This window comes from Camelus bactrianus, chromosome 8 (assembly GCF_048773025.1).
Source record: "Camelus bactrianus isolate YW-2024 breed Bactrian camel chromosome 8, ASM4877302v1, whole genome shotgun sequence".
Lineage (NCBI taxonomy): Eukaryota > Metazoa > Chordata > Mammalia > Artiodactyla > Camelidae > Camelus > Camelus bactrianus.
In genome coordinates, this window is record NC_133546.1 from 23,113,875 (window position 1) to 23,128,511 (window position 14,637).

The following is a 14,637-nucleotide window of genomic DNA, read 5'->3' on the forward strand; positions in this document are numbered from 1 at the left end:
GGTGTTTCAGTGTCTTCTCTAAATCATTTCTGTTTTTCTCCATTAGGAACAAAGTTGCAAGCATTTAAAAGCTGGCAAGCATTTATTTAAGTTTGTTGCTTTGTAGGTGAAATGTGTTTTGATCATTCAGCACTTTTCTCCTGTTTTTGGTTAGAGCCTTATCGGTTCTAGTCACAATTTTCCCTATTAAAATAGAAGATACACTGTTCACAATATACCCACTTTGAATGTGTGTTAATATTGCTAAAAAGAATAAATAATTTTTATACTTTTCTTACAACATAAAAGTATGTATTTTGTGTGTATGTATGTATTTTTAAAATCTCTTTTGGAGGAGAAGAACCATTTAACAAGGTCGATGCTATAAAACGTTCTTTAACTAAACTGGCAAGTAATTTAAAGCAGACCAGTCAATAACCAATACGTTATTATTTTATGGTTTCTCATGGTGTGTTAATCACACAGCTTATACACTAGAAAGAAACAAAAAGCCCTGTGGATGTGGTATTCTCGGTTTGATTGCAACATTACCTGAAATGTCTGAATTCAGATCAGCTTTAAAAAGTGATTACAAAGCAACGAGAAGCAGTTCAGCTTTAACAACAGCAGTGCTACTGGGTCTCATTGTGATAAAAGTACTTTATCATTATAAGGCTTTTCCTTTTTCATGATCGTTGTATCTCACACCATAGCAACTACCACAGTCTATCCAAATTATCAGCCTCCTTGACTGAAGAAAGAGCTCTTCATGCAAGAATTCTTGATTATTTGTTTCATCCCATAGGACAAGGCATTACATCTCTGGAGATGACCGGATGAATCAAATATATTCACTGACGGCACTGCATACACGCTGATACAAAGCGTGATTTTGGTGACCAGAAGACCTTTGTGAAACATTTCCAAAAGGATCCATTTTTAAATTACGTAAAATCACTCTCCCAGCGTGTTAGTCACCAGTTTGCATTTGCCACTCCAGCTCATTTGAAAATGAGCTCCAGGTGCTTCCTTTGGAAGGACACACATGCAGAGAAATTGGAAAACAGCCTTATGACGATAATGTGCTTTCCTTCCTTTTTTGCCCTTCAGCATTCATTCATCATCGTTTGACTGGCTAACATCATTATTAATACCTTCTTATCATTTTACAACGAGCTGCTGGAAGAAAGTGCATGGTGTCAGCTTGCTTGAGAATAACATTGCTTTGCTTGTTCTGCTACTCTACATTAGGGGAGAATTTCGATCGCCAGGCCAGCCTTCGGCGGTCTCTAATTTACACAGACACTCTGGTAAGACGACCGAAGAAAGTCAAAAGGAGAAAGACTATTACAGGAGTCCCTGACAGCATACAGAAGGAGCTAGGTATGGCTCATCAGAACTGTATTCTGTTGCCCCTCATTGCTACTCACCAGTACTACGCTAACCTCATCGGTGGTGCTTATAAAATCGATACATTCTGATAGCCTTTTGGTGCCCCAGAGGGCCAGCTTCTTTCCTGAATGTGGCATTGGGTACAGATCTTAATACCCCAAGCAGATGATGTATTGAATTTGGATGGGAAGGTAAAGGGAAGAGTGTATATGAAAACTATCAACGGGGATGGTAGAAATTTACAATAATGTCATCATCTCTGTGTACCTTGCACAGTGGGCATCTCCACAATTAAATTTACAGTTTAAGATTTCTTAAAACCAAAAGCTCACTCTAGGACTTCAGATTATAAATGTGGACTTCGTTAGTTATACTGACAATATTGATGGCATTTTGTCATCGAAGAGACAGCAATGGAGCATAGCTAGTAAATACCAGGACAGCAGGAAATGGTGATCAGTGATGGATAACGCCTCAGTGGTACTTCCAGTGAAACTAGTCCACAGCTTTTTGATTCAGTATTTTGCAACCTGTGATAAAAACAGAAAACAACCAAAAAATTTCTTTTGGCTGGTGGAGAGGGTTATTTACTTCATTATTCACACATCCATTTTGTTTCTGCCTATCTTTATATATGCTTTTGATGATCCTTTCTTTCTTCTCTGTCTACATTCACTTCCTCTCCCTGTTTCTTCGTGGCCTGTCAGGAATGTCTGCCGAGGCCAAGAGCAGGGACTCTGGTGCCAAGCTGTCTGGATCTGAACCCTGGCCCTGCCACTTATGCCCTGGGTGGCCTCCTGCTGGTTTCTTCACCTCTCTCAGTCTCCTTTTTCATTTGAAAACCTGTGGCTGGTGATATTAATAGAACCTACCTCATAGGGTTGTTTGAGGACTTAATAAATTTTTACAGGTGAAGCACTTGGTGCCTGGTACTACTATAAACATAATAGCTGCTGTTATAATTATTGTATGGAAATTAATAGTACGTCTCTCAAAACCTGCCTTTTTTCTCTTTGGCCAACCTGTGGACTTAATTCCTTATAATTACTTCACCTGACCTTTTTAGTGTTTGCTGTTGAGGGCTATACTCTAGAAACTCAAAATCATTATTTCTAGATTTGCCTATTAGTCTCTTAGGCAGAATAAGTTTATCCTAGCAACAGTGATGTATCTGTTACAGCGCTTTGAGGTAGCATTTCAGTTTCCAGAAGCTACAGATATTGTTCCTATGTGTTTTTTTGTCCCCCAGCATCCCTACCTACATGCTCTGTATTAGGGAGGCAAGGCTCACTCTTCTTTACCTGGCATTTTCTTTCTTACCACCATCCAGCCCTACAGTATGTGTTCTCTGCCTTCCAGACTGTAACAACAATGGGACAAGAATAGCGACACCTTTCCTCTGCTCTAGGTAACTCCAGTGACCCAGATGACAGACAGGTGCTCATCATTTCCCGTGACATAGGGGTTTATTACAAACAAAAGCAAGATTACATCCACAGGGTTTATGAAGTTAGCCTTTCGTTCATGCCCTCACAGCTGCTTTTTTTAGTGGACCAGGCTTCTGTATCCTGTATTTCATTCTTTCAGACTCTTTTTTTTCTCTCTCTCTTTCCTTTAGGTGACAGCTAACTAATTTGAGAAAAAATAATCTGTACTAGAACATTCAGTAGATGTTAATGGGCTAATTTCTTACATTACTCACATAACATTTATATTTTAACTGATCTTTTTAGGAGATGTGCCTTAACCTAAAAAAGTGACTTTAAAGGCAGCCCTTTGTAAGATAACAAGGTTGGTGTTTCAAACATTTAAGTGGCTTTCCAATCAAAATGGGTAGGTTTGGGATGGCTTTGTGCAAAGGGTCTAATAGTTTGACCTAGATAAAAATACATACACATAAGTATTAAATATGAATTATCTATCTGTCTGTATGTAATATGACTTCTAGAACCTCAGAATTAGGAACTTTTACCACTTTTATGACTGAACCCAACCAGTATGGAGCCAGTAACTCAGTTGCCTCTTTGACCTTACTGGAATGCTCTGACCAGCTAGGTGAATCATATCTTCTGTAATTTTAATATTTTTAAAACCAGTGGTAGAGTCTCTGGGCCCACATTCATTTCTCTTTCACCCGTAACAGAGGAAAGTCGCTTTCCCCACGTCGTCTGTGTTGGGAGGGTTGCCAGATGGGAGACCGTTGATGTCACTGCACAGTCGGTGACACGACCTGGGTCACCACTGGAGGTCAACTGAGACACAGCCAAGTTACTATCCAAGTTAGACACAGCCAGCTAACATCTGTAGCAATCCAAGTGGCTGTAACTAACAGCTATCTAAGTTGTTTTGTTTTGGTTTTTCAAAGACAATTAGACAACCACTCTAGTTTCACAGATGGGCTAGTGGGAAGGACTAGTGCACAGAGTAAGGGAAAGTAGTATTTGAATGCAGTAACACTTAGCAAAAAAAAATTGGATCATATCTTTTCTTCCTCTGTTCACTTGGGCAGGGCTTGACCTTGTCCTTTCTCCTGATATTTTATACTTATATGTAAGGTGTCTGATTTGAAAGCTCTGTACAACCTAACGAAGGATGATCAAAAACAGACCTTCATATTTTCCTTAAAAATTAGTCTTTAGATTTAAAGCATAGGGGAGGATGGCTGTGTCAGACAAATTCAATTTTAAACAATATGATTATATGGAAGATATTCACTAGGAAAGATGCAACCTGTCCACTGAACACTGCCCAAGTTGCTGGGGCTTTGGATTTGGATTTTTAAAATCTAGCCAGGGATGCTTCCAGAATTCGACAGTTAATTGTGCTTAATTGTATGCAGTTTTTACTTCAAAATCTGTAGTGGACTCCACAGAGACTAGTCAATATATAATTTTTTAAAATCAAGGTATGATATTTTCTGTTTAAAGCATATTTACGGCTTATAATTTGTTGCCTTCCATTTATTTTTTTAACATTTTTTATTGATTTATAATCATTTTACAATGTTGTGTTGCCTTCCATTTAAATAACTCAGGCAAAATTTCTGAATTTTACTTTACTCTCATCTTAAGTGTACGTAGAAATGTATTTGAACAACCTGTTACGAGGTTTCATGTTTTAGAATCCTATCTTTTAGATGAAATTATTTTGTTGGTATATAATTATGTTTGGCTACTGAGTAGTTTGGATACTTGGAACTTATTCTAGTATATACTCCCCAAGCAGATAAGGCCTTATTTGAAGGAATTCCCTTCTGAATAATTTTTGCTGGTTTGTACTAAGAACACTACTTTAGACCTGACAAGACATTTAAAAAATTCATACACTAAACTTTAAATAAAGCTAACTTGTAGGTTTCTGTCCTTTTTGATTACATACTATTTTTTTAATTGGACATCCCTTATAGTATTACATAATAACTAAAAGAAAAAATATGTAATTATTTTAAAATAGGGTAAATCCCATCAAGGTTTTTAACAGTGACCTGAGTGGTCTATATTTGTTAGTAATTCCATTTTTGCAATTCTTGTTGTTTAATCAGGATAGCATTTATCTCTGTCCTGTAATATTGTCACACTTTTTGTACTGTGAAAATATTGGAGGATCTGTTTTGGGAACAGAACTTTGATGATGGTCCCTACAATAAATAATACATGAGGGTTTTTTTATGTATTTTTAAGGTCTTTAGAAAAACATTGCTATTTTAATAAGAAAGTTTTATTGGGCGAAGAAATGGCTGATGAAGAAATGGCTGTATTCCCATTTTCAGAAGCCTAGAATGGTTTCACACACAAAATTGTTACCTAAGAGACTCACGACTTTGTTTATGGCCCTTAAAGACATTTAATAATCTACCACTGACCCCATGTACAAATTGCTATAATTTTGAAAGAAAAAGATATCAAAATCTATCTCAGAATGGAATAAGATATCTTGAATGTTTGGAATTGAGCTGCTGCAAACTGATACAGTCTTACAGATCAACCCCCCACCTTCTAAAATACTAAACTGCAAAACTCGTACCTTTTATTTACCTTAAAGTAGATTTTTCTTCTGTTTCTACCCTTTTGCCCACTTCCCCTCTTTCTGAGGGAGAACATCATAGGTACACGTGTGAGTGTCTATGTGCAGTAAGCGTGCTTAGCAGAGGGGAGGAGGAAGAAATAGATCCTCTCTACCAAAGATGCAAATACAAAAATGATTCTCCATCACCACAGTAAGGGAAAGGGCCTTATGCTGGGCAGCCTTCCTTGTAGGGCGACATCTCCTGTGCGGTTGATACAAGAACATTGCCGCCATTTGCTATTTGGCTGAGCTGTTCTATCCAGTCAGAGACATGTGCCATGTGATGGTTAATTTAAGCGGGGCAGGGAGGGAGATCTCAGGAATCCCACCCACCACCAGGTGAACAGGGATGCCAGTGGGTGCTCAATTCTCATGCCTCACCGAAGCCTGTGATTGAGATATTTTCAGGTCCTTGTTGGATAATGACAACATAGAAAGAGTTATTGTTTTGCTACTATTTTTTCAAAATTGGATTTGTCCTAATGATTACTATGCATGGATTGATTTTTTTTCCTGTATACACTTGGGTAAGTTCTTGGCTTCATTTTTTTTTTTTCTTTAAGCTTCTCTTCTTTCCTAGGTAGCTTGAAATCTTCACCTACACTTAAGGATTTTTCTCATCCACTACCCTCCCTCTCTGTGCACCCTGCCTCGTGCTTCTTCTTCTTCTTCTTTTCTTCTTCTTTTTTTTCAAACATACTGTTCTCTCTGGTTGTAAAGCTCCAAGAAATGAATAACCCTAATCTGAGGAAATGTTCACTGGATTGGTTCCTGCTGCTTTTTCCCCACCAGAACACAACAGATTGCTATTGAATTTTGAATGTCACCAACAGACAGATGATAATGGCTTAAGATGGATAATGAAATGTTTGAAACACAGATGGGCATGTAAATCATCTTTCTTTTTCTTAGGATTTCCTTCTGACATTAAAAAAAAAAAATGTAATTAACACTGTTTTACACCAGTACCCCTTATAAATGGTATCTCTGTAGCCCTATTGTTGAACTGCTGCATTCATCTGTCTTTGGGAAAGACAGTCACCGCTTGACAGATGTTGTGTGCAGTCATCTGGTGGGTGAGAGGCTACCTTCATATCTTTACCAAAAGGAGGTTATTTAAAAAGTAAATCTTCCAAGGAACACTCAGCCTTGATCTCAAAGGAAGTACCTGGGAATTCTATATGCAGCGCTTAATCTGTAGCTGGATTTGAAGAACACATTTAGAGAAGTACATGAAATTGATAATAAGAATTTTCATTTTGGGAGCTATTGTAACTACTTAATTACATGCTTACAGGAAAAAAGAAATTAGATCAAATAGAAAAGATTTAAGTACAACAGAGCAGAGTCAGAAGAGGTCAAGGGATCAAGGTAATGAACCAAGACACTGATTTTTCTTTTTAGGTAACAAGCCTCTTTCTGCTTTATCTCCAGCTTCTGGGGGCACTGGCCAAGATGATGGTGGTCACTCAGTGTTCACCCCAGACCACTACTCTACACTAGGAAGGCTTGGCAGCTGTCGAGCTGCCGGGCAGCGCTCAGAAACCAGGGATTCCAGCTGTCAGACTGAGGAAGTGAAAGTGGTACCACCTTCAATGAGGAGAATCCGAGCACAGAAGGGGCAAGGCATTGCCGCCCAGATGAGCCACTTCTCAGGCTCCTCTGGGAACATGTCTGTGCTGAGCGACTCTGCGGGCATCGTGTTCCCTTCTCGCCTCAACAGTGACGCTGGTTTCCACAGTCTTCCGCGGTCTGGAGCGAGGGCAAACGTTCAGTCCCTCGAGCCACGGCTGGGCGACCTGGGCTCTGCAGAAGACGTGGACGGCACTTCCCCCTACCAGCAGGGTCACCCACATGTAGATGAAGACTTAGGGCATCCAAGAGGTGCCTCAAGGACTGGGACACCTTTGAGACCCAAATCCCAGGAGCTGAGGCACTTTGAGGCTGAGAACGTGACAAGCCCGGAGTGTGTGGTTTCTCCTCACGCCACCTACTCCACCAGCATCATCCCAAATGCCACACTCTCTTCCTCTTCCGAGGTTATTGTGATTCACACTGCTCAGAGTTCAGGGCAGCTGGACGGTCAGATTACCAGCTCATCTTCGTACACAAAGATCAAATCCAGGGACCACCCCCTCTCCAGGCACAGAGAAGCTCATCATTCTCCCAGTGGTAACTGGACTGAGGGGCACACCACCATTTTTTCACAGGCCTCGGATCCCCATTCCTCCAGTGCAAGCGCACTGCTGTCCCTCTGTGATTCCACGGTCTCTCTCAATGCTGGAAATCGGGAAAATGGGTCCCAGGCCATGGCCTATAACTGTAGAAACAGCCTGAGCTTCCCCGCCCACCCACAGGACGTGGATGGCAGGAGCGAGTCCAGTTACTCAGGCGGCAGGGGGCTCGGCAGCTCGGAGCCCTGGGAGTACAACGCCTCGGGGAATGGGCGGGCGTCTCCACTGAAGCCACGTGTGGCGACTCCCGGTTACTGCACTCCTGGGAGTAACATGAGCAGCTGCAGTTTGGACCAGACGTCCAACAGAGATGACGCCCGGTCTGTGTATTCAGAGGACCACGATGGCTACTGCCCGTCTCTGCACACTGACTCTGGGAACCTGTGCAGTGGCAGCGACGGCCTGGGGAACCCCAGGCACAGCGTGGTTAATGTTTTTGATGGAAGAACTCAGAATAACCCAGGGGACCGGGCAAATTACCAAGACAAATCCCTTTCGCGAAGCATTTCTTTGAAGAAAGCGAAGAAGCCTCCCCTGCCGCCCTCTCGGACTGACTCTCTGCGCAGGATTCCCAAGAAGAGCGTCCAGTCTCACGGGCAGGTGCTAAACGAGAGCCTGATCGCCTCGCTCCAGCACTCGCTGCAGCTGAACCTCCCCGACAAGGGCGGCACCTCGCCCTCCCAGAGCCCCTGCAGCGACTTCGAAGAGCCCTGGCTGCCTCGCTCCCGCAGCCAGAGCACAGTGAGCGCGGGCAGCAGCCTGACCTCCGCCACCACCCCCAACATCTACTCCCTGAGCGGGGTCACACCGGCACAGAGCGACACGAGCAGCGTCAGGTCCGAGTACACAGACCCGTGGGGTTACTACATAGACTATACGGGCGTGCAGGAAGACCCCGGGAACCCAGGTCGGGGAGGTTCAAACAGCACTGCGGCGCCACCTGGAAACGGGCCTGGCCACCAGCTCCCAGAGGGGTCCAGGGCCGCGATACCCCAAGTGCCCGGTGGCACAGTCAAACCAAAGATCACATCGCCGGAGAAGTCGCACAGAGTCACTTCTCCGTCCAGTGGGTATTCCAGCCAGTCGAACACACCCACCACACTCACCCCTGTGCCTGTGTTTTTAAAATCAATGTCACCAGCCAATGGGAAGGGGAAACCCAAGCCCAAGGTACCAGAAAGGAAGTCTTCTCTGGTATCTTCAGTATCCATCTCTTCCTCCTCCACGTCTCTTTCCTCGAACACTTCTACAGAAGGAAGCGGAACTATGAAGAAGCTGGATTCGGTGTTGGTGTCTCCCCTTGCCGCTCCTCCTCTGCCCTCTCTTCCATCTCCTCGTCCTGCCGACAAGTCTCCTTTCCTCCCTCCTCCTCTTCCTGTGGCAGATTCCCCTGAGGGCTCCCCTCTGCCTCGCTCCCCCCTCTTTCCCCCTCCACCCCCAGAAGTTCTTACTCCCCTCTGTCCCCAAACCGATGCCTGCTTTCCTCCGCCCCCCACGGCACTTAGCCCCCTTGTTCTGGATTCATCTGCTTCTCTGCCACCTCCACCACCTGCCTTACCCTCCTCAGTGCCTCCACCTGCCCCACCCCTTGACCCCAAATTGATGAAAGATGCCAGGCCTTTCAAAAAATCTGGCCAGCCAGAGCCCTCCCAGGAGGCTTGCAGGCAGCCTTCCACCAAGGAGGAGGGCAGCAGACCCCCCATGCCACTGGTCACCACAGAAGCACTGCAGATGGTGCAGTTGAGGCCAGTGAAGAAGAACTCAGGAACCGAAGGAGCACTGTTTCATGAACACGCATCTCAGGAAAAACCAACTCCAGTCATTCCCCAGTATCATTTAAAGCCATCTGCTTTCCTGAAGTCCCGAAATAGCACAAATGAAATGGAGAGTGAAAGCCAGCCTGCCTCCGCAACAAGCTCTCTCCTGTCTCCTGCCAAGAGCTCTACTCAGGGTCACCAGGACAGTGCGGCCGAGCGCAGCCTCCAAAGCCACGGCCCAAGCCGCGCCGGGAATGCAGAGGCTGGACCCGGGCCTGGGCCCACCCCGCCCCATGAGCCTCCCGGCCCATCGCCCAGCAGGAAGCCGCCCCCCATTTCCAAGAAGCCCAAACTATTCCTCTTGGTGCCACCTCCGCAGAGAGATTTCACGGTGGAGCCCGCAGAAAACGTGAGCGAAGTATCACCCAGCCCCACGAGAGGAGAGGCACAAGAGAGTTGTGCAGACGGGGCAGGTTCCGATGAGTCCGACTCTGGCAGCTCGGTTCTTGCCGGAGGAGCTGTAGGATCCAAGTCCCTGGGCAGAGTGGAAGCCAATGTCCCCATGGTGCAGCCTGATGCCTTGCCAGCCCCCACGCAGGAGGAGCCGGGCACCGGGGGCAGCGTGGAGAGCGATCTGTCCCTGCAGGACCCAGGACGTGAGTATGGTTTTCTCTTGTTCCCCCTGACCGTATGCAGCTGAGGCGAATAGCGCTGGTGCTTGTTCACGTTCAAGCCAGCAATATGTGGGCTCCCTGTGCTGCCTGGCACTTAGGTTACCAACTTGACATTTGTATGAAAATTGTTTTAAAAATCTAGATCTAAGGGTAGGGCTTACAAAAGGGCAGACAATAGAGGTGGGGTGGTGATGGGGAGGGTGATCGGCAGCAGGCTCGGTATTAAATATCAGTGAGTAATCTCCTGGAGAGATGCAAAGAACTGTAACAACAACATTTGAGAGATTTTAGTCAGAGTTCATCTAGACTTTAACAGCAGAGCATGAGCTTTGACTGTCATGCTCATGTCATTTTCCCCACCTTTGTGAAATATCAAACTACAGACCCCACTGCCTCTCCCTGTGGTTCTCACGTTGTCAAGAATGACAGGGAAGCATATTTGGGAGCTTGGCTAAAGACTGAAATTCAAACCGCTCATGCATCTCACGTCTGCCTGCTTGCTTCATAGCTGGGGTGCGGGAGACGGACACAGTCGGTTCTTCCTCGGAGGCCTGTGACTTCCTTAAGGAAGACGGGAGTGATGAGGTGATGACCCCCAGTAGACCCCGGACCACAGAAGACCTTTTTGCAGCTATTCACAGGTATTCAGACTCCTTACTTGAATCTGCTTTATGAGTCCCCCTTTCCAAACCCTTTCTCAATGTATTTTTCTTTCTTGAGGTTTCTTCTGCCCCCCAATTAGGCTTCATTAACTTAATTGTGGATTTTTTTAGTGTTTCTATAGTTTTATTTTCATTGACTCCAATTTCTGTTTTCCTTTGTTCCAATAATGTTTATGATAATGTGGGAGAGAGAGGCGTAATATGCTGATGGATTTTGATCAGCACTGCTCTTAGTAGCAGGAAATGCAGTGTCCGTCATATGACAGGGTATTTACAAGAGTTGGGCTAGAGTGGCCAGTGGTCGAGTCCAGGATGAAGGAGGCTGTGTTCTGTGGACTTAAGATGCACAGACTAGCTCTACAGGACTTCTTCTTTCCTAACAGTGTTTTATTTGTTTGCTATTATCATTTTCATTTTACAGAAAAACTAGAATCTTATAGTGTAATTTCTTTGGCCACTTAAATGTTTCAGTAAAAGAGTACATCTTTTTTAAGCAGGAGCAAGAGGAAATAAATCCGCTTGTTACTCTATACTGCTAGTGCCATCTACTGGCATCCAAAATTATTCAGTTTAAAACAAAACAAAACAGTAAATTAACTGCCTGAACTGTTACACTTTTTACATGTGATCACCTTGAAGAGTGAACATGATTTAGCCCTAAACTTTTATTTATTGCCTCCTTTTTCTGGCTACGAGCACTCCCACAACAGTGTCATTGTAAAAACGGGTAAGATTGTATTTGCACAAGTACTTTTTAAACTATGTGCTATGTAAGCCCTTTGCTGCCTTCTAAGATTCTTTAACACAGTGTTTTCAGATAACTCAGATGAATGCCCCCATGCTGCCAAGGCCTTATATTGCCCTGAATCAAGGTGCCTTTTTTCCCTCCTGAAACTAAACATCTATAAAATCATTTGATTCTCTTAGTGAGTAACCTTGTGTCAGGAATGTTTTCCCAATTCTTGGAATCTACCTAGAAAGACTGTTATTGCGTGACATGGACAGCACTAGCTGTGCCAGTCCCTACCTGAGATTCCATGTAAACATCTGACCTGGGTGGGTGGGGGAAAACCAGCAGGTGAATTAAGGTGTTTGTCAAGAATTATATTCTTTATCTCTTTGCTCCAGTATTGGTATAATGGCCCAACAGACCCTAAAGACTGCCTCTTCAACATTGACTGGTCCCTTTGCTCTCATTAGAAATAAAAATGTAGCTAGATATCAAGTTATTCCTCCAAACAAGGAAATGAAAAATGTCACATCCTTTGAAACCAACTTCAGTGCATTTCTAGAGGTTTACACAGATGTTTCTAACATTAATCCTGCTGGAACCCTAATAAGCACTCCATATGTATTTTCTGAATTAAGCTGAACCAATTGGAATTTAACTGTTAAAAAATCCTTCCAAGGCTCAATGTCTTTCATTTGGTCTGGTATGTGCCAGGTGCTAAACATGCAGGCATATATATCTAAAATAGCATCCAGAGAAGATGTGTTGCCTAGTGGCTCTGTGTACTAAATACTTGGTCTCAGGGAGAAACCCAACTGTTGTGGGGCCAAATTACTACATTTCCTAAAAAAAATGCTGAAGTTCTCTTCTATATTTTATTTTGGCAACCTTCTTGAGGCACTAAAAAATTTCCACTGCAGATGTAGAAATTGGCCAGTCTGTATTGTTCTGCATACACATGATACAAGTAAAGACTGAGCAGGGTATGGATTGCAGAGAGAGAGCAAGGACACAGGCTGACTTCTGTTTGGGTACATAGTTATATAGTTTTAGATAATATATTAGCAAGCATAATAGGAACCCATCTAAGATCTGTGATTTTTAGGGCTTTATTTTATATCCTTCAGCACCTAAGCTAATAACTTAATGGAAAGAATATCTAAATTGAAACAGCTTTTAAATTTTATAATGCAAATTAATTCACTTCAGATTTAAAGCCAGATGGAAAATGTGGAACACCAGTTGAGGTGTGAAGTTTTTATATTTATTGAAATAATTAGTTTTTAAGCCAGTGTTAACTGTTTAAGCACTTTTCCTAGCCATCTTCCTTAGGAATACACATATTTTATGTGTGTGTATATATATATATATATATATATATATATATGTATTTGTGTAAATATATATATTATACATATATATATTTATATGTATATATGTATAGTGTATATGTGTGTATATACATATATACTTATATGCAGAGAATTTACCTATTTAGATTTAATTCTCATTTAAGGGGGCAGTTGCTCTTGAGAAACAACAATGCTTTTATAAATCCCCATCTCCTCTCTTTATTCTGAATCTACAGTTAAAGGCCATAGCTTTAACCAGGTATAGCTGTGGCTTATTAGATGGAGCTCAGCACACCCTCTCCATTTAAAAGCCAAAAAAAAAAAAATTTATACCACAAACCAATACCTGCAGGAGTCAGAAGAGCAGCTCTGCCTGCGGAAACAGTATAAACTGTGAAGACACATGCTGTACATGGAAACACACTCCATCAGCTCCTGCTTCTTGTATTGCGCCATGTGATACCTTCTCTGGTATCCACTCTTTGACAACCAGAGAACCGCAGGCCAGTCCCTGCACTCCCAAGGGGGCTGGCACCGTGTCAGCTCTGGCCACCATTCAGCCTCTTAATTGGGTTTTTACCACTTCCTGGCTTCCATTTTGGTGGCTTCTTTTTGGCCAGAAGCGTGGAGAGAGCCCTGGGAGCACCAAGCCTGGGGCAGCCACCGTGGGCCCGCCCTCCCCGTGCCTAGCTGTGCAGGGCATGTAAACCAGCGCTGAAGCCTGGCCTAGTGGCAGGAAGGGAGAGTGATCTCTCCCTAAATGACACTCAGAGGATGGTTAAGCACCTGCTCTACGCCTGACACTTTATGGCTGCTTCTACGTTTACCTTTGTTAACAAGTACAAGCTGTTTACTGTTATTCCCCTTTACCAGACAGGAAACAGGATCAGAAACTTTAACGTGCCTAAGGTCACAGAACAAGGAAGCTTTAGCAGTGGGGTTTAACCCAGGTCAGCATGGCTCCAGAGGTCATCTGTCTCACTGAATCCTCACAAACCTGTGAGGTTGGCATCATCGCTCCCATTTTACAAGTAGGAAAACTGAGGCGCAGCATAGATAAGTCACTGGTCCCAGGTCACACAGCTAGAAGCTGGTCATGCTCAGATTCAGCTCTCAATCTCTATGTTTAGATAGCATCGTCTCAACCTTTACTTGTTGTGTATTCTAGAATTTCCTAGCAGAAAAGGAGCTAGGCCCACATCTTTATTTTATTAAATATATCAAGTTTCCACAGAGCAAGTCCACCTACACTTAGCTGAGAGATTCCTCACACACTGAGTTATCATGAAGAGGCCAGCAAGGGGCCCCTTGGCTCATCTGCTTTATTTGCTCTGATTCACTCTCAGTAGGAAACACATTAGGGGAGATTCTTAGAGAATGAGGGCAAGAAATAGCCCCAAGACAATTTTAACTTTCCTTGAAGGCCCCTCCCCTGTTTCACACTCTACCCGCACCCCTCACATTTTCTCGATCAGTTAGAGGTTCTCTGAAGTCAATCAGGGAACAGGACCTGGTGTGGAGGGTTCACTCTTGTCTTCCAGAAAATTGGATTTCTAGGAGTTGACATATGGTCCAATAAGAGCCAAGGAAGGCTGGTTTTATGCCAAGCTCTAGAATGACTTAGAACGTAGAGTTGTGGAGTTGTTCTGGAACCTGAGACAGGGGCCTGTCTCAGCAGAGCGGGTATTCTAGGAGTTGGCTTGTCTGTTAGGCCCAGTCAAGTGCTGGCACCAAACAAGAAATGGAAGAGTAGAAAGAAAGGATGGCCAGCATCGGGAAATTCACTCCAGAT

General features: G+C 43.6%; 1 protein-coding gene across 8 annotated transcripts in view; it reads left to right on the forward strand.

Annotated features, from left to right (window-relative positions):
- The window catches only part of NHSL1 (NHS like 1), a 214,859-nt gene that overhangs the window by 197,027 nt on the left and 3,195 nt on the right, over positions 1-14,637 (forward strand). For 6 of the 8 annotated variants that reach the window (XM_074368275.1, XM_074368280.1, XM_074368276.1 and 3 more), the window contains 3 exons: positions 1,231-1,362; positions 6,871-10,083; positions 10,610-10,742. In XM_074368275.1, the coding sequence (XP_074224376.1) occupies positions 1,231-1,362; positions 6,871-10,083; positions 10,610-10,742 (3,478 nt within the window). The remainder of the gene's footprint in view (positions 1-1,230; positions 1,363-6,870; positions 10,084-10,609; positions 10,743-14,637) is intronic. The other 2 variants (XM_074368277.1, XM_074368278.1) reach the window with 1 other exon arrangement.